This window comes from Carassius carassius, chromosome 22, assembly GCF_963082965.1.
Source record: "Carassius carassius chromosome 22, fCarCar2.1, whole genome shotgun sequence".
Taxonomy (NCBI): Eukaryota; Metazoa; Chordata; class Actinopteri; order Cypriniformes; family Cyprinidae; genus Carassius; species Carassius carassius.
In genome coordinates, this window is record NC_081776.1 from 1,408,960 (window position 1) to 1,431,668 (window position 22,709).

The following is a 22,709-nucleotide window of genomic DNA, read 5'->3' on the forward strand; positions in this document are numbered from 1 at the left end:
GTTCTGGCGCACTATGGCTGCCGTCGCATCATCCAGGTGGATGCTGCACACGGGTGGTGGATGAGGAGATACCCCCTGTAAGTGCTTTGTAAGTGCTGACAATGTAAGTGCTTTGAGTGCTTAGAAAAGCACTATATAAATGTAATGAATTATTATTATTATTATTAATTCCCACAAGGATCAGGCAAAATAAATTATCCAAAATAAATCCCCCTTTCTGACACAAAGCAATGAGAGCCTTCATCCTCTTTAAAGCTTCTTTTTTCATAGATGAGCTCTTCAAACAATCATCCACTTTGAAATTTTGCTTGACAGATTTATTCACATGATCTGGAAACTCAAACTGATTGTCATCTGCAGTTTTCCTCATTGAATAACTTGAACAGCTCTCAGAGTAAACTGCACCAAATGAACGTACAGTCATTTTATATTCCACAGGTTTCTCAGAGATGTTTCCATCTGGCCACCAAAGAAAGCAAAGAAATTTTCTGTCTTCTTCAGCCACCTTAACTTGATGGAACATGGCCTGAATGTCACCCTTAAAAGTGATGGGTACCTTTCTGAAGCGTGTGAGAACTCCAAGCAAAGAGCTGGTAAGGTTAGAGCCCTGCAGAAGTTTGTTTTTTAACGATGTTACTTGAAATGTAGCTCCACAGTTGGACTCCACACGAATAGATCCCTTTCTTGGATGGTTGACACCGTGATGATGGAAGTACCATACTTTCCCAATTTCACAGTGCAGCTGTTCTTGAGATGCTTGTTTTGCATAGCCCTTGCTGATGACATCATTCATGTATCCCACATATTTAGGATGAAAATCATGCTGGTTGAGGAACTTTTTCTTCAATCCAAGGACCCATTGCTTGGGTCCTTGGATTGCAAACCCAGCAAAGTTGTTAGGTAGATGGACTTCTTTGGACTTATAGGGAAACCTAAAACTGTAGTTCCCATCTTGTAGTACCGCTGACTGCTCCACGATTTCCATGAACCTGATGTGCTCCCTCAACATTTCTTTCTTTACTATGTTTTCATTGAAGTCATGATTGTACTGATTGATTAAAATTTCCTACAATCTGCACACAGTAATCTGGTTCACTGTAACAGTAGGAATCTCCATTCCTAATGCACCACTGTTTCCATTCAGTGGACCATTAACAACACATCCCAACACTGTCTTAACAGCATATGGGCCAGTCCCACAGCTGTTGACAATCTCCAAATGTTCCAATATCCTTGAAGCATTGCTACCAATCAGCAAGTCAACATTTGCTTTTATATTTGGTACTCCATACTTTTGATAGGTATGGAAACTTAGCCAAATCTTATCAAGATGTTATCAAGTTGTCAGTACTAACTGGCATTTTCTGCTGTGTGAGTACCTCAGGAAGCTGACAGAAGTTATTGCCATTCAGACTAGATACTTCCAAGCCAGTCAAGGAGTAAGCTGGAACCATGGCTTGATGTCCCATTGTACTAAGCCGGAATGTGACCTGTTTACCTGAAATATTCAGCTTCTGTCTAATCTGTTCTGATCAGAATGTAGCTGAACTACCCAGATCCAAAAAAACATATTTTTTTATGACTTTTTGTTTCCTTTGATGGATTTAACTTGTACTGGGAGAATGAACAATGCCCATCAGTACCAACCCCTGTATGCCCACATGTTTTGGAAAACCCTAACTTGTTATCAGATGATGACTGGTTCACTGCTGCTGATTGCCTTTTGATGCAAAGCACTGTAGGTTGAGCTTGATGACAAAGTTTGCATTTCAGGCACCCTTTACAATCCTTGCTCTTGTGCTCAGTACACAAGCATGAAAAGCAAACTCCAGTTTCCCTTAGAAAGGGAATTCTTTCTTTGAATTGAACTGATCACACTCTTCCAATGAGTAATTATTAGTTAAGACACGACCACTTTGGCAAGTTACTGGAGTTTATTGTACACAATTAATCTTTGGCTTTATGGTTCCTTATGGGGATTCTTGCTCCCAGAGTAACTGAACATACAAGAGCTTTAAACATTAACCCCACCAAACATAATGAAAGGAATTACTGCCTGAAGAAGAACCCCCCAAAACCAACCTTGTTCCATTCTTGCAAAAGAGAAAAGACAGTGTTATTGAGTTATTTTTAATATAGCCTACTGGCTAGCAAAAGGGGTATTCTCCCCTCTAATGAGGCAGAGAATAGCGTGCCTTTCTTTAATTAAAGTAGAGAGTAATAGCAGCCAAGGGTATTCTCTCCAGCGGGAGAACCACAAGAAAAAGCAACATGTCCCTGAGCTTGGTATGAGGGGTAGGAGAGTAGCGTGAAGACCCCCCGAAATTTTCCTTGTTCGATTCCTGCAAAAGAGAAAGATAATGTTATTGAGATGTCCTTAATGCAGCCTATGGCTAGAAGAGGGGTATTCTCCCCTCTAAATGTGACGGAGAGAATAGCAGTTCCCTTTTTAATTTAAGTAGCAGGGGTGTTCATCCCCTGCTGAGGGATGAACAGCAGTCCCCTGCAGCTATAGCAGCAAATGGTGTTCTCTCAAACTGGAGAAAACAGCAGTCCCTTTTTCTTTTGAGGGGTGTTCGTCCCTCACTTGAGGGATAGAACAGCAGTCCCCTACAGTTATAGCAGCAAAGGGTGATCTCCCTAGCGGGACAAAACAGCAGTCCCTTTTTTGTTCTTTTTTTTTTGAGGTGTGTTCGTCCCTCGCTTGAGTGATAGATTTGTGGCCATTATTTGAACTGCAAATGTTGAATAAACCCCGAACACACGTGATCATTGTCGTGTGGTGATTTTGGCCAATCGTGAACAGCTGTGTCGTCATCAGCGCTCCTGCAGTCACTCTGGAGAAACTGTAGCGGTTGAATAAGCCGGCTGCTCTCAAAACACTCTCACGGTACTTGATGCCACGCGTGACGGTCATGTGGCATCGGCACAGTCTCAAGTTGGACAAAACTTCTAACCGGTATGCACTGCTTGAGGTCAGATTGCAATCGGTTTGCACAGTGCTGTGTGAAGTCGAACGCACCTAATGCCTAATACTCAGGACACCCTTACTTGTAAATTGTTTGGATTTTGAAGGCACAATACCAATTTTCATTGTTCTAAACAAAAAACATCAAATTGACAGCAGGTGGCGCATTTGGACCAGTACAACGGTTTGTATGAATGTCCTTACATTTATTTGAATGTCCTTAGATTTTTGTCACAATGAGGATTATCTTTTTTTTGTGGGGGAATGACACATCATATTCATACATCCTACAATAGGTGATTTTAGTAGCATAAACAAGATGGTTAATCCATTCGGGATTTAACGTACAGAACCGAGCAACAAACATTCCTGATTAATGGCTGATGATTATACTGATACTATATAGAACAGTCTCCCAGAAAGGATGGGTTATAAGGGAAACGAATCTAACGTAAATAATATGTAAATTATCATGCTGCTTTTTTTGCATGAGCATGGAAATCTCCTTAAATGGCCTCGGCTGCGTTTCCCTAAGCATATCATAGAAACTATTTTATACTATAAATGTATTTATTATCTACATCAGATGTGTTAAAGGGGTCATATGATGTTGCCAAAATGAACATTGTGTATTTGGTGTAATGCAACATATTTATGCGTTTTAAGTTTCAAAAAACACATTATTTTCCACATACTGTGCATTATTGATTCTCTTACATGCCCCGCTTTCTGAAACGCGAGGTGTGCTCTGATTGGCCAGCTATCCAATGTGTTGTGATTGGCTGAATGCCTCAAGCGTGGGACGGAAAATGTTACGCCCCTTAACACCATGATGCATATGTCTCGGCACGACGAGACAAAACAAATAAAACCCATTACAAACAAGGTAGTTGTTGCATCCAGTGGGGATATAATTACTGATTATAAAGACTTGTACTGTGTTTTTAATTGTTGCATTGCATCACGCCACGTAATCATAAAACCATGTCTGCATTAGTGATGGGTGAAACAACAAGCGCTAATCTACACTGCTTTTACATATGTAAACGTACTTACAGACTGTGAGTCAGAAGCACCAGACTGTCCTTGCAAAGTTGTAATTGCCCCGCTTTATAGAAACAGACACCGACATTGTAGGCTACTCTCTGAAGGAAACAGTCCTCATCCTCCTAAAAAATCTAAATATTTGGGTTGAACTGTTCTGGAACAGTGTTGTAGATACAACTTAACCACTGATTTCTAGTTGTGTCTTCTTTCGGAAGGCCAAACAAAGCAGTTACGCTTTTACAATGAAACAGCAACAGCGTGAATCAAAGTTACGCCGCCTTCTTTTTTTTTTGGGGTGAACTTTTGGCCGATGTTGTGCAAACCTTTTTATCTAGTTTTAAACTGGTGATCTGTCATCTAGTTTGATTTAAACATTAAATAGAAGCTGTGTGTTTATAAAAGATGCATAATTGCATGTTTAACTTTGGATTTCCCCCTTATTCTTCAGAGGCCTAAGTTTACATCCAGTAATTGTCTAAAGTTTCCGTGACATTCACAATAGTTAAATATACAATTTTTTTTTTTTGTCTTATGGTCAGGTTGTGGGTGACGTGATATGTTGCTCTACTCAGTAATAGATTTCTGTGGAAATGTCAGTTACTTATTACCTATGCGCTTTTAGTATTACAGATATACAACATAAATTAACTTTAAACACTAAAACTCTTTTAAATGTACTCAAAAACACAGATTTTAAGAACACTGAATTACGTGACTGAAGTATTTTCATGCTCCAATAAACATCTTGACAGTGCACTCCATTTGAACAGCTATAACTACAAATTCAGCTAAACTGTGTTTATCTTTAGGAAGTGTGCATGCACCACTGGAGTAATATCAGAAACTTTTTTTTCAGTGGAAACGAAGGTTACACCCTGACGGTTCTGTGAGCATTTGATAAGCAGACAGCAACTTAACTTTCAGCTTGACACGTGGGTTTCAACACACACACACCCTCTCACTCTGTGAACTCAAACGAGCTTCTTCCTGCTCACATTTACATCAGAAATCAGCCCCCAGCGAAGGTAATGTCGCTTTCTCTATATAACTCTATATAACAACTGGGAAATTATTAGAAATCAATGTGATTTAAAAGTTACTTGTCATAACTTCAACATTACTTGACTGGGAATTTATTTTATTTTACTCTACAAACATAACACGGTTATTCGGTTTTGCATGTTTTACTCAAATTTGAGGTTTTTTTAGGCGTTAAGAAAAACAGGAGTAAAAAAACAGTCATATGTAATGATGCATTTCTAGCTGCAACAATGCATTAGAATGATGTGTATTTAAGACTGCAAACAGAGCAATCCGTCTTAAGAACTGAAACTATGAAAGTGATCCGATCTGACCGTGCTGAAGGTGAACTGTGGAGTCCCTTGTCTCTAGATCTGAAGCACGATGACATCTCAGGTCTCAAAGACGGTCCTGCGACTGGAGGCTGAAGACGTCCAGACACTGAAAGATGGAATTAATTTTAAGAAACATCCAGAGGATGGTAAATGTTACATCATTTACAAAAGCAAAGACAAAATTCGAGCGTGTAGGAACCAGTGCAAACACCAGGGAGGACTCTTCATTAAAGATATAGAGGACTTGGACGGCCGGTGGGTGAACAACAGAACACTGACAATAAAATATGCTTTAAATGTGAAAAAAAAATGTGAGTTGAAATACAGAAGTTGGTATTTTTTACAGTGCAAAAATCACTCTAATATGCTGAGCTGCTGCTCAAGAAACATTTTTTATTACTATCAATGTTGAAAACAGTTGCATTGCTTCATATTTTTGCATAAATTGCTCAAAAGTAACATTTATAATGTTACAAACATTTCTATTTCAAATAAATGATGTTCCTTTGAACTTTTTAATTCACACAAAAATATTCAGCAGCACAACTGTTTTCAACGTTGATGATCATAAGAAATGTTTCTTGTGCAGCAAACAGCATATTATGATTTCTGAAGATCATGTGATGCTGAAAATTCAGGTTTGATCACAGGAACAAATTACATTTTACAGTATATTCATGCAAGAAAAAGCTATTTTGAATTGTAAAAATATTTAACATTATTAATAATATAATATTATAAAAAAAATCATATTTAATCAAAGGGAATCATTTACATTGTTATAGTATACTCACACTGAAAACAGTTATTTTAAATTATAATATAAATTATAATAATATTTGAATATATTACAGTTATCACTGTATTTTTATTCAAATAAATGAAGCTTTGGTGAGCAGAAAAGACTTCTTTAAAAAGAAAAAATACATTTAAAAATCTAATTAAATCCTTTATAAATATTTGGTAACACTTTACAATAATGTTCCATTAGTTAATATATTAACTAACATGAACAAACAATTAACAACACATTTATTACAGTATCCATTTTTCATGTTATTTAATGAAAATACAGTCGATTCATTCTTAGTCCATGTTAATTCACAGTGCATTAATTAATGTTACCAAGCTTAACTTTTGATTTTAATAATGCATTAACATGAACTAAATGCTGTTGACGTATTGTTCATGCTTAGTTCATGTTATGTAAAGTAGATAACTGAAAAATTGTTGTAAAGTGTTACCAAATATTGATTACGAATGAATAATTAAATATGTGCACTTGTGTGTGTGTGTGTGTGTAATAGAACAGTGCGCTGCACCAAACACTACTGGAAACTTAACGTGGCCACTATGGAGTACGTCAACCCTCCAGACAGCTTCATGCAAGACGAACTCGGTAATGTTAGTTATTTAGTAAGAGGGCTGTGAAAACAATTTCATAAACTCTTGATCTTTATTGGCATCAGTGGTTCTATAAAGAACCTTTAACATCCAATTAACATTTCCATTGCATTTGTTCTTTACACTAAGACAATTCTACTGAAAGGGGAAACAAAAATGGTTTTGGAACCTTTATTTTAATGATTGTAATATATAAATGTGACCTTGGACCACAAAACCAAAATGTATGGTTTGTTAGGATCGGACACTATTTGGACGAGATACAATTATTTGAAAATTTGCACACAAAAAAATCTAAATATTTAAAAAAAAATCACCTTTAAAGTTGTTCAAATGAATTTCTAAGCAATGCATATCACTAATCAAAAATTAAGTTTTGATATATACACAGTAGGAAATTTACAAAATATCTTCATGGAACATGATCTTTACTTAATATCCTAATGAGTTTTGCCATAAAAGAAAAATCTATAATTCTGACCCATACAATGTGTAACAATAGTAACAATAGCTGTTGCTACTAATATACCCCAGAGACTTCAGACTGCTTTTGCGCTCCAGGGTCACATATAAATTCTTGATGGATATTGATTGTATAGCTGTTGGAAGCGATCTCTGTGTTATTGTCTTACTGTAGAGGCAGTGCTGTCAGATACTGACGGTAGTTTAGAGCTGCTAGAGTTGAATCCTCCAGACCCCTGGACCGCAGAACCCCGAGAAGCACAAGAGCTACACGCCGGAGAGATTACGGTAGGATCAACACCCAAATGAGATCTCATTAACATCTCATTCGTTGCTCGAACACAGCAATAACACTCTTAAAAATAATGGTGCTTCAAAAAGATCTTCAAGCGATGCCATAGAAAAGTTTTAGTGTAAATACGTACAAAACGTTTGCTACACAAACATGTATTTCTGATGTAAACCAACTGCTTGAACAGAACTTAAAGCATGTACATCATTGTTGACTAATTATAAGTCTTGTCTCACACATCCACACCTTAGTGTAAACACTGCACCAATTACCATTGGATTCCTTCCTGGTCAAAGAAAACTACAGAAGCTTGATTTGCATCCCGGAACATACCTTTAATATTTGTCTAAACTGTAATGAAATACCAAAGAAAAATCAATATGGAGCTGATGTCACTTAAGCACAAATGAATACTGCTCCTAAGTTAGGGTTATGACGGTTTAGGTTTTTGCTTGTTTAGTTTTTGAAAGAAATTAAGACTTTTATCCAGCAAGGATGGATGCATTAAACTTTCAAAAGTGATGTTTATAGAAGAATTCTTGGTAACACTTTTAATGAAGCCTGTATTTATTTATAATACATTATAAGAGTATGCTCAAGGCATTACAATGAATGCATAACGTATTATAAAAAAAAAAAATAACTTTATAACATCTCATGAGTAATCATAACAAGTTCTAATGCATTCAAATATTAACTTATCCGTGGATATAACTTTTAAGATTATGTTGATTTATAATACACAATGAACACAATGCATCCACTTAACGTACACTGAATTATATTTCCCATATTTATAATGTATTATAACTCTCATATTTCTTATGCCTTCACTCGATCTGTCAGTTTTAAAAAATGATCGCCTTATCTCTGTTTTACAATTTAACTCCAAGGTTTTTGGAAAAGACCAACTCTGTTTGAGCACTTTCAATCTGGTTTTAAGGCTAAATCTGCTCTTTTAAGAGTGTTAAACGACTCTGTGGTTCTCGTTCTCTTAGATGTATCAGCTGCTTTTGAGACTATTAACCATTCTGTATCAATCAATAGACTGAAATCGTGGGTGGGTCTCTCTAAAGTGGCTCCAGTTATTTTTATCTGACAGGAAATACGTGTTTAGGCTAGAAGAAGTTTTATCTTCGGCTGCTTCTCTCCCCTGTGGCTTTTTACAATCCCTTTTTTCATTATAAATGCTACCTCTGGGATCTATTTTTAGAAAACATGAAGTGTAGTTTCACTTTAATGCCGATGATGCCAAAAATGAAATATTTCTTCACTGATAAGACTCTGGAGATGGCGGTGCATGGTTTTATTACGTCAAGTCTCCATTACTGTAACTCATTATACTGTGGCATTTCAAAAGCTCAAATTTCTCATCTTCAACTAGTCCAAAATTTAAAGTCCAATCCTGCCTCTAGATTTATTTTAAAACAGCAAAAAGGGATCACGCCACTACGCTTTGAAAGCCCCTTCATTGGTTGCCTGTTCAATGTAGAATACATTTTAAAATCATATTATTTGTTTTTAAATCTTTACACGATCTGAAGATCTGGTGACCAGAAATGACAGAGTCTCTTTTAAAAACCCAACTTTCTATTTGTGTTTTATTTTATTTTATAATTTTTTTATTTTGTTCTTATGATGCTGCTTCATTTGTGAAGCACTTTGGTTAGTCTTGTGGCTGTTTTAAATGTGCTATATAAATAAAGTAAACTTGAAACTTGAAGTCGCTGGGGTATATTTGTAGCAATAGCCAAAAAACATTGTATGGGTCAAAATTATTTATAGTTCTTTTATGCCAAAAAAAATCATTAGGCAAGGCAAGTTTATTTATATAGCACATTTCGTACACAATGGAAATTCAAAGTGCTTAACATAAAAGAAAGTAAAATAGTCATGAAGAAATAATAATACAAGAATAAAAACAAGCAATTTTAAAACATTGGAAATTATTAAAAAAATTATTACTTATTAAAAATGAATTTAAAACAGTTAAAAATAGAAAAATGATTTTACATAAAACACAGTTAATATGTAAAATACAGTGCATTAGGACATTAAGTAAAGATCATGTTCCATGAAGATATTTTGTACATTTTTCTTACCGTAAATATATCAAAACTGAATTTTTAATTGGTAATATGCATTGCTAAGAACTTCATTTAGTCAACTTTAAAGGCAATTTTCTCAATATTTAGATCTTTTTGACCACAGATTTTCATAAAAATTTACACTTATTTTTTGTTTTGTGGTCCATGGTCACAAATAACGTCAGGATAAAGTATGATTTATTTTCCATTATAAATTAAGTGGATTTAACATGGTGTTTATTGCATGTTATAAATAATCATACTCAAAAGTTTTAGTAAAATTGTTATAATGTTATGTTGTTATGTTGTTATTTGAGATGAAACAACATATTATTATTATACTTTTTTTTATATATATAATGCATTATGCATTCATTATAAAAATGGGCTTCATAGAAAGTGTTACCGATTTATTTTTCCAAATGTCCTGTTCATCGAAGAATCCTGTGTGTTCCAGTTGACCTATTTCACACATGCATGTATGGAGCTGAAAGCGGGGAACAAGCGGATGATGTTCGACCCGTGGCTCACAGGACCAGCGTTTGCGAGAGGCTGGTGGCTCCTTCACGAACCTCCGTCTGAAGCCATGGACAGACTCAGTCAGGCCGATCTCATTTACATCAGCCATATGCATTCAGATCACCTGAGGTTAGGGTCTGATCCACCATATTGTATTGTATTGTTTTATGCCATAAAACTGCACATTTTAAATCTTACTTTTTCTATCAGCTACCCGACTTTGCAACGTCTTTCCATGAAGCGTCCAGATATTCCCATTTACGTCGGAGACACTTCACGGCCAGTGTTTTGGTGAGACTAAAATCTAAAGCAGTTTGCTGCATTAAAAGGATGCACAATTAATCTAATTAAAACAGAAATAGTGATATTAAATTGCACTGATGTTTTGGCTATCACTTCTACTTATTTCTGTATATATAACATACTTAATTAATAATACACTCCAAGTTTATACGACCTCAAATTTAGATGGGATTTCTGATCATCATTTAGGCTAAATGTTATTATAATGATTATTCTGGTTAGCCTCTTGAAAAATGCATAGAATGGAAATTACATTATCATCTCAGAAATACTCAATTCAAAACATCAAATTCTCCAAGATAAACCTATATCAAACATCAAAGCGATACAGAATGATGAGTGTATGGAATACTTAACTGATATAGGTTTATTTTTCCTTTTTATTCAAAATATTCCCAAATGTGTTAACTAAATCATGAAAAATCCAGCCTGATGTGACGGCAATTTGTACATATTTTACAAGGTGGCTAATTCATATGAATTGTAAGACCTCATTCGTATAAATGAATTTTGATTTGTGCTAAATCGTATGTATTTTAGAAATTGCATAATGACCTACACCTAACTCCGCCCCTAAACCTACCATCACTGGGGTCTAGACAAATCGCACAAAATCGTACGAGGTCGGACAAATTCATACGAATTAATACGTACGAATTGGTCTTGAGATAGCATTGAAATATCTTGATTATTAAATATGTGTAAGTATATGCATTTTAAACCTTTACAGATTATGTTAGTTGATCTTTAACGGGCGATGGACAAAGTAGCCTAATAGTGTAATTCCAGATAAAAACCCTTCTTTTTACTTAAGTACCAGATTGAGGGTGTCACGGCATACAATATTTTTAACAAGACTGATTTTGTATTTAATCTGAAATTAATAGAAAACTTTGTATGTTACTAATTATAAAACGGATAGTTCCGGTCCTTGATTCTGATTGGTTGAGCCGCGTTCTGAGTTTCTTGGGGCTTATGGTACTGGCACCACTTGGCAGCCCCCCACCCCCACCCCTGTCAGTTACTGATTTGAACAACAAAATGGCGGGAAATAACTGTAACTGTCAGTTACACCTCACTATTACCTATAATGATGTGACTTCAACTGTTACAGATTTAAAAAACAAAACAGTGGGAATAAACAGTCCCTAATCTCTAACACAAAGAATAATTTCAGCATAAAAGGGTTCTTCAGGACAACATATTTAATTGAAATCTGTGGTTCTGGAAAGAACCTTTAACATCTAAAGAACTTATCCATTTCCCCAAAAGTTTCTTTAGATTTTTTGATTGTTCTTCAAACTGAAGTTATTTTAAGATTTGTTCACAGAAAAATTATTTAGGAACCAAAAATGGTTCTATATCCATCTTTTCTTTAAGAGAGAGAGAATGATTATGTGCTGATCTGGCCATAGAAGTGCTCTTTGCAATAACATTTCCCATGTACTGAGACCAAGATAAACATTCCCCAACCGGGTCTGTGGATTGACCGTGAGATTAAATTTGGAGAGTTCACATCCTGTTTAGGTCATTTAGAGTATAAACACCCAAAGTAACCCAATACTCTTAAATCTTGATTAGGATTGCATATTTGGAAACGAGACCTTTGTACTAATTGCACTGAGACATTTCAAATGACACCAAACATGACTGTGAAAAACACTCGAATTCACATAAAATGTGTTTGCATAAACATTTTGAATGAACTCAGGTAATAGTGAGAAGAAAGAACAAATGTGAACGAGAAAGTGAAAGTTGTTTTAATAGGGTATGGGAACTGATGCCTGAATGTTAAATCACTGCTTGTATTGTCCGTATCTCAGTTTTCGAGATTCTTTTAGCCTTAAAGTTTGAGCAACCTTGAGCATCAGCAGTAGTCTTTGTTCTTTGTGTTGGGACGTTTTAAGAGTAGCCATATGAAACGTATTCATACGAAATGACGAATTTCCAATTTGAAAGTTACATTTTTTAGACATTTAAAAAAAGAAATATACCTGTTGAGAGTTTGCTGATAGTCTGCTGGATGGTTCAGCTTCAGAGTTTAGGGTTCTTTAATCTAAATTTTTCCCACCCTTATTGTTTTTCAAATCTGTAACTGCCAGTAATGAGGTGGTTTTGGCATAGAGACAGAGCGCATTTAGGGCACGCCCCCACTTGAACAATCTAACCCTCTCCATTGACTTTCTATTGTGGGAAGCTTCCTCCTTGTCATTTCTGACTTATAGCAAAAAAACTGAACAATGTCATCAAACATCAGCATCAGGAAACATTCAAAATAAAATGTGGTTTCTCAATATATCTCTCATCTTTTGATTTGGTTAAAAATAAAGAATGTGTGTTGCCACTGTTGTCGTCCAGTGTCTTTTAACAGTTTGAACAACAAAAAGGCGGGAAAATCTGTAACTGCCACCTCAAAAATCAACCTTGAGTTGACTTCCACAGTTGTACATCTGAACAACAAACCGTTATATATGAAAACCTTAAATGCACTTTTATTTTATTTTTTTAGGTCAACCGCTTAAAAATTTAGGGGTTTTTTTGTAGTTTAGATTGCTTGCTGTATGTCACTCAGCAGCTTTTAGACATTGTTCTGTTTTTTGCTACAAGAAAGAAATGACTAAGAGGCAGCTTCCCACAATACAAAGTCAATTCAAGAGGGTTACTGGCAGTTGCTGTGGTTTTCAGATTATGAGGTTGTGTTGCTCTGTCTCTGTTAACAGTTTGAACAACAAAAAGGCGGGAAAATCTGTTACTGCCAAAGCCACCTCAATATTAACTATAATGAGTTAACTTCAACAGTTCTACTTTTGAACAACAAATCGTAATATATGAAAACAATCAAAATATTATTTTGGGGTTGAACAGCCCTATACATAATTTTTAAATAAAAACATTGAAAATAAAACACATTTTACAGCATTTTATCTGTTTACTTACCATCAGAGAACTATAAACATACTTAGGTTTTGTTAAACTAAAATATTAACTTAAAATTTCTAGTAATATTTTACGTCTAAGGGTTTTGGCTGACAACGGTGTGTTTTCATTTCATTGCAGGTATCTTGAGAAAAGTGGAGTGAATTTAACAAACGTCAATGTGGTGCCGTTCGGCGTGTGGCAGAATGTATGTTTCTTTACTTTTCTTTTACTCTGTTTCACGTTATATTTTTCTTCATTTTGGCTTTTCCATAATTTGAAGGTTGATGAGCACCTGCGATTTATGATTCTGATGGACGGAGTTCATCCGGAGATGGACACCTGCTTGATCGTGGAGTATAAAGGTATTTTCACGCTCATTTACACAAATACAAAAATTTACAAAAATACAGAATGAAATGTGAAATATTATATTATATTATATTTACAGCATCATTAGTACTCCAGTCTTCAGTGTCACATGATCTTCAGAAATCATTCTTATATACTGATTTTCTGCTCTAGAAACATTTCTGATTATTATCAACATTGAAACCAGTTGTGCTGCTTCATATTTTCGTAGAAACAGAGATACATTTGATGAATAAAGTTCCAAAGAACAGCATTTATTTGAAATAGAAATCTTTTATAACATTATAAATGCCTTTATTGTCACTATTGATCAATTGAATGCATCCTTGCTGAGTAAAATTATTCTCTTTTTCAATAAATAAATATATAAATAAAAACTGGCTTACGTTTTTATAATTTATTACATTTTATATTATTTAAAAAATGTTCTACTTATATAAAATTAAGATTTTTAATAATATAAGTGTAATTTAAAATTACATTAAAGACACGATTGTTATTTTAATTGACACTACAATTTACAATACTAATAAGTTTCTAAATTCTTCAGTTTTTTTACACCCTCAAGTTTTTATGTTGTCAGCGAGTGTGTTAATTTGACACAAATCTGATAAAAAGCTGACAACATCTGTCAACAAAAATTCTATAAATGTAACCCTGGACCACAAAACCAGTCATAAGTATACATTTTTTTCGAAATTGAGATGTATTCTTCATCTGAAAGCTGAATAAACTTTCCACTGATATATGGTTTGTTAGAATCAGACAATATTTGGCCGAGATACAACTATTTGAAAATCTGGAATCTGAAGGTGCAAAAAAATCGAAATACTGAGTAAATCGCCTTTAAAGTTGTCCAAATTAAGTTCTTAGCAATGCATGTTACTAATCAAACATTACGTTTTAGGAAATGTACAAAATATCTTCATGGAACATAATCTTTACTTAATGTCCTACTGATATTTGGCATAAAAGAAAAATCTATAATTTTGACTCATACAATGTATTTATAGCTATTGCTTACGACTGGTTTTGTGCTGCATGTAAAGTGGCCCCAAACTTCTGAACAGTGTTACAGTAAGATTATGTTGAAATGGTGAAATGATGAAATTAACGGTGAAACTCTGTGTTGGTAAAAAAGTTTGTATGAACTCAAAAAATAGGTCACATGATCCTGAACACAGTGGACTGCACCAGACCAAACAATGGACGTCTTCCTCACGGCGTTGATGTGATGATGAGCGACTTCGCCGGCGGTGCCTCCGGTTTTCCCATGACCTTCCACGGCGGGAAATACACCGGTGAGTCACACGTGCAGCTTTAAACAGGTGCATTATGGGAACTGCCGACCTTTTAGTACAGTCAGGAAATGCATAATGGCACAGAAACAAACAATGCTGTTGTTGTCTTTTCGACTGACAGAAAGCTGGAAGGCAGGTTTCATCAAGAACGAGAGGAAGAAGCTGTTAAACTATAAGACGCAGCTGGTGAGATCACTGCAGCCCAAGATCTACTGTCCGTTTGCGGGGTACTTCACCGAAGCACATCCTTCTGACAGGTGAACACTTCTCTTACAATCAGCTTTATCACAGAAACTCATCCAGCTAGTCAACATTTAACTACTGCATGAAGCAACACACTGAAAACATCAGTGCTACAGTATATAACATCATTATTATTACTATTAAGATATTTTTAATTGTATCATTGTTAATAGTTATTTATAAAAATATATAATATTTTTGTATTAATATCACTATTTTTAACTATTTATTTTAAGATATTTTAAATGTATTAATAATAATTAGTAGTAGTAGTAGTAGTAGTAGTATTTATATTGCTAATAAAAACTGTTCTTTTGAACTTTTTGTTCAATAAAGAATCCTGAAAAATAAAATGCATCCCGAATTCCAAAAAACTATGAAGCAGCAACATTGATAATAATCAGAAATGTTTCTAGAGCCACAAATCAGTATATTAGAATGATTTCTGAAGATCATGTGACACTGAAGACTGGAGGAATGATGCTGAAAATACAGTTGTGCATCACAGGAATAAATTACATTACACAGATATTCATATAGAAAACGGATATTTTAAATTGAAACAATATGTAAAAAAATTATGTCAATTATGTCAATCTTTTGACTGTAGTGTGTATATGTACAGCCATCAAAGTATGAAATGTACGAACATGACTAACAGGTACATAAAGGAGACAAACCTCAAGAACAGCGCAGCAGATCTGAATGAATCGATAAGGAAGAGCTGTCCGAACATCTTAACCTGGACTCCTTTACCCGGATCAGTCCTGGATTTGGCCCTCGCACTACATGACCCATCCAACAGGTGCATTCACATGCTTTTTTATTATACATCCCAAAAGGATAAATCATTAATGTGTAGCATTTGAGCATGCTGATGTATCCTGAGTGCATGAAATGTATTAAAAAAACCCTAACATGACAGACGTGTTATATTAGTACCACTGAGATTATTATTATTAATTGGTTAATAGTGTATTTATAATTTTTTGTATTATTTATTGTTATTTTATTTTGTTTTATTTATTTTGCATTCGTTTTAGGTCACGTTAAACTAAAGGAAAATATTTTTTATATTTCATTTTTTTTATATTAATATTAATATGATTATTACAGTTAAAATAATTATTATTTCCATTTTTATTAATTAATATAATATTTTTTAATTGTATTATTATTAATAATAATAACTTTATATTAATAAAAGTATCCTGACAAAAAAAATATTAATATTGTTTAATAAATGTTTAATTAATTTTTTTTATTACTTTTTTATTTTTGTCAGAAAAGCTTTATATAGTTTGGGTTTTAGTTTAGTTTTACTTAATACAGTATAACAATCCTGTTACAAAACATAGGCTGAATAATTATGCATTTTATAAATTCATGTGATTATATGTAAACTATTTTATGTAGTCTCTTTTTTATTTTTATTCTTTTTGCATCTGTTCAATTTCCATTTCACATGAACTGTTGAATGAAATTGACTGCACATCAGCCTGTTTCTTAGCATGTTGCATGTCAGAATTATGTTGTTATGATCATATGCATGAGTGAATGAGCATGTCACATGTGTCTCTGTTATTTCTTCCCCTTTTTCTTTTCTGGTTTTAATATCATAACCATAGGAGTCCTATCACTGAACCACCCAAAGACACAAAGATCTTTAAGGACAGTTGGGACTTTGACTTATATTTGGACGAACTGAATGCTTCGATTTCAGCTGAAATCTTTAAATACAAAAGCTGGATCCAGTACTATTATAACTGGGCAGGATTTAAAGGCTACAATCTGGTCATTCGGGTAAATCATACACATTATAGTCAAGCTTCTGGTGGATTTAACACATAAAGCTACTTCATGCACAAACAATCCCATCAACAGATGCATTAAACTCTAACTCTGAGTGGCACTGAATTAATCTTCAAACTCTAACTCTCAGGTCATTGAAACGGATGATGATTTCATGCCTCTGAAGAGAGGTTACGATTATCTAGTGGACTTTCTGGATCTTTCTTTCCCAGACATGCGTCCGGAGAGAGATCACGCATTTGAGGAGGTATAAACAGAGCAGATTGAGATGCACGCTGAAGTCAAATTCAACCGAATGAGTAAAATGTGTGTGTGTTTCAGATCAAGAATCGAGTTAATGTGATGAGACACGTGGTTTTGAACGGCCGGCTGTGGGACGACCTGTACATCGGCTTCAGTAACAGAATGAGTCGAGATCCTGATGTTTATCACCACAAGTAATATACATGCAAACAACATCAACACAATATGAAACAAGTGCATCAAATGGAAATATCATGGCAAAATCTGTAATGGAAATCTGATGCAAATTCATGTCACGTGCATGTGTATTAGGCCTATAATATTAATTTCATATCATGCATTTTTTTTATTGGCAGAATCATTTTCAGATAGATTTGCCTCTAGATTTATATTTAGCTTTTATTCATATATATATATATATATTAGTTTTTAGTACTTCAATTTAGCCTTATTTTTCTCAGTTCCTCAACCTTAGATCTTCCACTGAACATTTATATTTTATTTTAGCTTTATTTCAATAAACAAGAACTATTTTTAATAGTTTTAAAACAATAACAACATTATGAAACATATTTCTAATTGCAGTCAGACGAATTTTATTCATGTATCACGGTATCTTCACGGTACAAGGTTTTGACGTTGCATGTTTTAAAACAAAGTACACCGAAAGAAACATTACACAGATTCATAAAGCATGTTTTTAAATCAGATGAAAGTTCATGTGTATTAGATCTATATTCATTCAATATTCAATATAATCATATATTATTGTTTTCAGACAGTATCTTGTCTCTGACTTGAAATGTTTGTCATGTCATGCAAAATATCTGTAAGTGTTGTTGAAGTTGTTGTTAAACTAGATCAGTTAGAAATATTGAACAATGAACAATATACATTTTCAGTGAAAAACGTAAATAAATAAATAAAATTAGAAAATAAAATAACCTGAAACTACATAAAATTGAATTTAAGTAAATTAGTGCTAAAGTACAAAAAAAAAATTAAGCTAAATAATAAAAATAATTGCAACAGTGGCAATACTGTCTGAAAACAATAATATATGATTATATTGAATGAATATAGATCTAATGTTGCATTCAGACATAAATCTGTGATTTTATTAATTTACCATAGTATTTACATGATACCCCAAGGTACCTAAAAATAATGTTTTTTTTACATAAAAAAACAAAGTACATTTATACTTAAGTACTGTACTTAAGTACACTTTTTGAGTATGCGTACTTTACTTAAGTACTATCTTTTCTGGAAACACTACATTTGAAAGACAAATATCGTACTTTTACTGTATCGTACTACATTTCTATCAAAGTCCCTCGAGTAGAAAGTCATTTCTATGGAGCAGCTTTAAAAGTTAAAGTTTAAAGTTAAAGTTTTTTATTTTAAAAAAAATCTCTAAAACATGACTTTTATTTTGTAATCACTCTTTAGGCTCACGTGAAGTGATTTCCCACTTTTTTTTTTAAACACTGACCAGTTGCAAATATGACATTTATTTACAACAATTCAATAATAATACGTTTATATATATATATATGTATATATATATCATTAAAAGCTCTTTATTCCAAGCTGGTCAGTGTATAATGTATTGTGAGTTGCTTCAGAGGCATAAGGTATTGGGAGTATTACACACAACAATAATAAACATACTTTTTGTACTTAAGTGCTTTTAAAAGCAAGCACTTCTGTGCTTTTACATCTGTCTTTACAGCTTCCACTTGTAATGCAGTAATAACCAGCAGTATCTTTCACTCAAGTAAAGGAAGTGTGCACTTTATCCGGCTCTAATAATATCTCTTGTTGTTTTATCGGCAGGTTCTGGAATCATTTTCAGACAGAACTTCCTCTATCCGCACCAGACTGGGATGCTTTCCTTCAGACGGCCTGTGTAAGCAGTAACGGCTGTGCGCTTTCTTAACTCAAACACACATATGCACATTATGCACGTTATTTTTCTGGGTCAAAACACTAAATGATTCTGATGCTGCTCCAGCATTTCTGCCTTAATAACCTTAAGACAAGGAAAACCCCTGTTAATAACCCCACTGAGGTTATTATTTATGATGTTTCTAGGGAAGACTATAATGATTATTTTCTATAATGATGGTAAACGGTAAGATTTTTTATTTTTATGTGCTTTGAATCCTAATTCATGAATGAATAATCTGGTCGAGTTATTAAACACTGGAATGAGATTCAATCAATTTTATGATTAGAAATTTACATTATGGGGTTGAAAATGTTTTGTGGTATTGTGGAAAATGTAATTATTATTATTTTTTTAACAGCATGTGTGTTCCACAATATATTGTATTTTTTAAATATTAATTTGTTCTGTGTTAAATTGAATAGGACAAGAAAATACTGTAGAAAAAGTAAATAAAAGACACTACTCAAATAATTGGAGTTGCCACAATTTTTTTGTTTTGTGCCTCATGATTTTGAGCATAGTAATATTACAGTGTTTGAGTTTAATTAATACAATTGCATAAGTGATTGAAACTAAGTCATCGTAACTTATTATATTTGAGTAGACTTTATATACACTTTAGTTAAAAAGTGCATGTAGGATGTAATAAAATATTTAACTTCTAAAAACATATGAGTTTTAAAAGTATTAACAAACAAAAGGCAATTTCAGACTTGTATTTCACTTTTCAAATTTTGTATAATTTAATTTGTAATGACAAAAAATATTTTCATTTCAGTTTTAGTAATTTTACATGTGCTTTTGTCATTTTTTCCATTGATAACACATTTTTAATAGTCTTAATTAACAATAATAACGCTGATAGTCATTTTGCAAACAGAAACATTTCAGGTTCCCTGCACTGCATCCCTGCTCTCAAACATTCACACATCAGCAATAAATAATTTCCACAGAAACACCACAGTACATGCAGTTAATGAAGCTCCATATGCTAAATAACATATGCAAAGTATTGCAAATCATTGCAGGAGATATAATAGTCTCCATTCGCTTCATTGACCCGAGATAACCTGTCAAGCAGGGTTTAAATGCTGAAGAGCTGACGTGGTTTAACCCACAACCCTGTGTGGTATGCAACCAATGTGGCACCATTCAGAGGTGTTAACATCTCTGATGTAAACAGTGCTGGGTAGTGACTGATATCATGTCATCTGGGTTACATAATCTGATTCCAAAATTATGTAACTTTAAAACTTCCTGCAGTTCCTTCACGAACCCTGTGACCTATTGTATTCTTTAAACCTCTTGTTATTGGAATATATTTTTACTCTCTCTTTGTATTTTTATATCAATATGGTGCAAGATAATCTTATTTAAATCGTGTTAGGTCAAAAGTAATCTGATTATGTTAACTAAAATGTGTAATGCAATGGATTACTTTATCGTTTTCTTTTTTTTTTCATGCGTCTCTTCCACTTCTTAATAATAGACTTCACTGTGCTTCTAGGCATTGATCTTTATCCTGGAGATCTTTTGACAGTGTCTTGCAGCCCGTAGTTGATTGTTTGCTTCATTTGCACTACCAAGGACTGAAATGCTCAAGGAAAGCTCTTTCCATGCTGAGATGATCTCAGGTGAAAGTCAAATGTCTTTGTGTGGCATTGAGAAGCTGATTGAGTTTACAAGTCATTTTTTCTGACAATGGTGTTCTGTCTTTCACTTGGATGTTATAAGATGCACTGAGAAAGTACAACTGTCTGTCTTCAATTCAGAATGCAAAGCAACAAAATGTGACAGTTCAAACTTTTTTTTTTAATGCTGAATTTATATCTAGAAATTACCTTTAACAATGGGATTTTTTTAAGTGAGTTTACATCATGCAATTCTCACTTTTTTTCTCAGAATTTGCATCTTGCAATTTAAATTTTGCACAATCCTATCAGTGAAATGTTTGCAGTGTTAAGATGAATTAACAAGACATGTCCAGTTTACTACCGTTTCTGTTTTCTACAAACGTTTTTCTCATGGTGTACAAGATTAAACCTCACTGGCTGGTGTGAAGCAGCAGGAAACTGCATCATTTCATACTTCATACACACAGTAAATGTGTTGCTGCTTAATTTCAACAGAGGAAATTATCGAGGCGTGTCTCCTTTCAGAGGAGGCTCCTGCAGCATCTGCAAACGTGACACATGTGACGAAAAACTCTCTCATAACAAAGTGTTCATAACAAAATAGACAAAAAAACTTCCACAAAAACCACTTTACTTCACATCTGTCACTTCCTGTCACAGGAAACTCCACCCGTGATGCACCTCAGAGTAAGCCTCCTCCTGATCTCTCAAACTGAGTTTATATTGAGGCCAAGCTTTTCTTTTTCTTCAAAAGCTAATTATGTGGCATGAAACCACGAACAAAACTACTCAAGATAAGAAAAATGAGCATTAAATAGGATGATCATCGTTTATGACAAATGCATTGCTTTGTGTAGTGAATGACATTTTTCACATTAGGAACTGAAACTGCAGTAAATCATGTTCCTCTGGAATTGTGTTCCTCTCAAAAGGTCATTGCAACATTTTTCTTACAACTGTTAAGTTTGCATCTCGCAATTCACACTTTTCCTTGAAATTGCAAGTTATAAACTCAGAGTTTCCCACTCACAGTTTTGACTTTTTTTTTTCCTCTGTATTCAGTGTTTACATTTCGCCAATTTTATTTTTTGCACCAGAATAAAAATAATTGCAACTTTTTTTCTCACAATTCTAACTTTTTCCTTTATCTCTTGCAATTCTGATTCTGTTTGAGTTTAAATATTGCAATTTTGACTTTTTTTCAGAATTCCGAGTTTACATCACAAAATTCTTTTTTTTGTTTGTTGTTTCCGCCACAGTTAAAAAAAACAAAGAACTTTCACTTTTTTCTTTAAATTATTAGTTTATATCTCACAGTTTTTACTTTTTTTCCGTGAATTAGGAATTGACATCTTGCAATTCTGTTTGTTTCCGCCATGGAATTAATAAAAAAAGTAAAAAAAAAAGTAGTTGCATCTTTTTACCTTGCAATTCTAACTTTTCTTTCTGCAAATTCTTTGTTGATATCTCGCAATTCTTTTTTTTTTCTCCACCACGGAATAAAAAAATAAGAATGGTAATTGCAACTTTTTTAGTAAACACATTTTTTTCTAAGAACTGTGTGATCACAATTACGCTTCTTAGATTTTTATTCCGTGGTGGTGAAAATAAGCTTCCATTGAAATATTTTCCAATTTTTATACATTAACAGGCTCTTTTTTGGGTCACTGCTAATACAATGCAACAACATAAAATCTTGGTTCTGAAGCAAAATGAGCTGAGAAACAGCAAATGCAATGACATTCAAACTTGTCGAGTGTTTTGGGGCTCTTCAGCAGCAGACAGCTATAACAGTAT

The 22,709-nt window shown here is 33.8% G+C and overlaps 1 protein-coding gene across 3 annotated transcripts in view; it reads left to right on the top strand.

Annotated features, from left to right (window-relative positions):
- Positions 1-19,749, top strand: part of LOC132098643 (cytidine monophosphate-N-acetylneuraminic acid hydroxylase) — a 33,461-nt gene extending 13,712 nt beyond the window's left edge. For 2 of the 3 annotated variants that reach the window (XM_059504717.1, XM_059504716.1), the window contains exons 2-16: positions 4,872-5,040; positions 5,408-5,625; positions 6,678-6,769; positions 7,412-7,524; positions 10,073-10,263; positions 10,345-10,425; positions 13,495-13,561; positions 13,637-13,718; positions 14,889-15,026; positions 15,148-15,283; positions 15,931-16,074; positions 16,898-17,072; positions 17,212-17,328; positions 17,403-17,518; positions 19,164-19,749. In XM_059504717.1, coding sequence (XP_059360700.1) covers positions 5,420-5,625; positions 6,678-6,769; positions 7,412-7,524; positions 10,073-10,263; positions 10,345-10,425; positions 13,495-13,561; positions 13,637-13,718; positions 14,889-15,026; positions 15,148-15,283; positions 15,931-16,074; positions 16,898-17,072; positions 17,212-17,328; positions 17,403-17,518; positions 19,164-19,266 — 1,761 coding nt within the window. In that variant the 5' untranslated portion in view covers positions 4,872-5,040; positions 5,408-5,419 and the 3' untranslated portion in view covers positions 19,267-19,749. Of the gene's footprint in view, positions 1-438; positions 594-4,871; positions 5,041-5,407; positions 5,626-6,677; positions 6,770-7,411; positions 7,525-10,072; positions 10,264-10,344; positions 10,426-13,494; positions 13,562-13,636; positions 13,719-14,888; positions 15,027-15,147; positions 15,284-15,930; positions 16,075-16,897; positions 17,073-17,211; positions 17,329-17,402; positions 17,519-19,163 lie in introns of all 3 variants that reach the window. The other variant, XM_059504718.1, reaches the window with a different exon arrangement.
- The last annotated feature ends 2,960 nt before the right edge of the window (positions 19,750-22,709 follow it).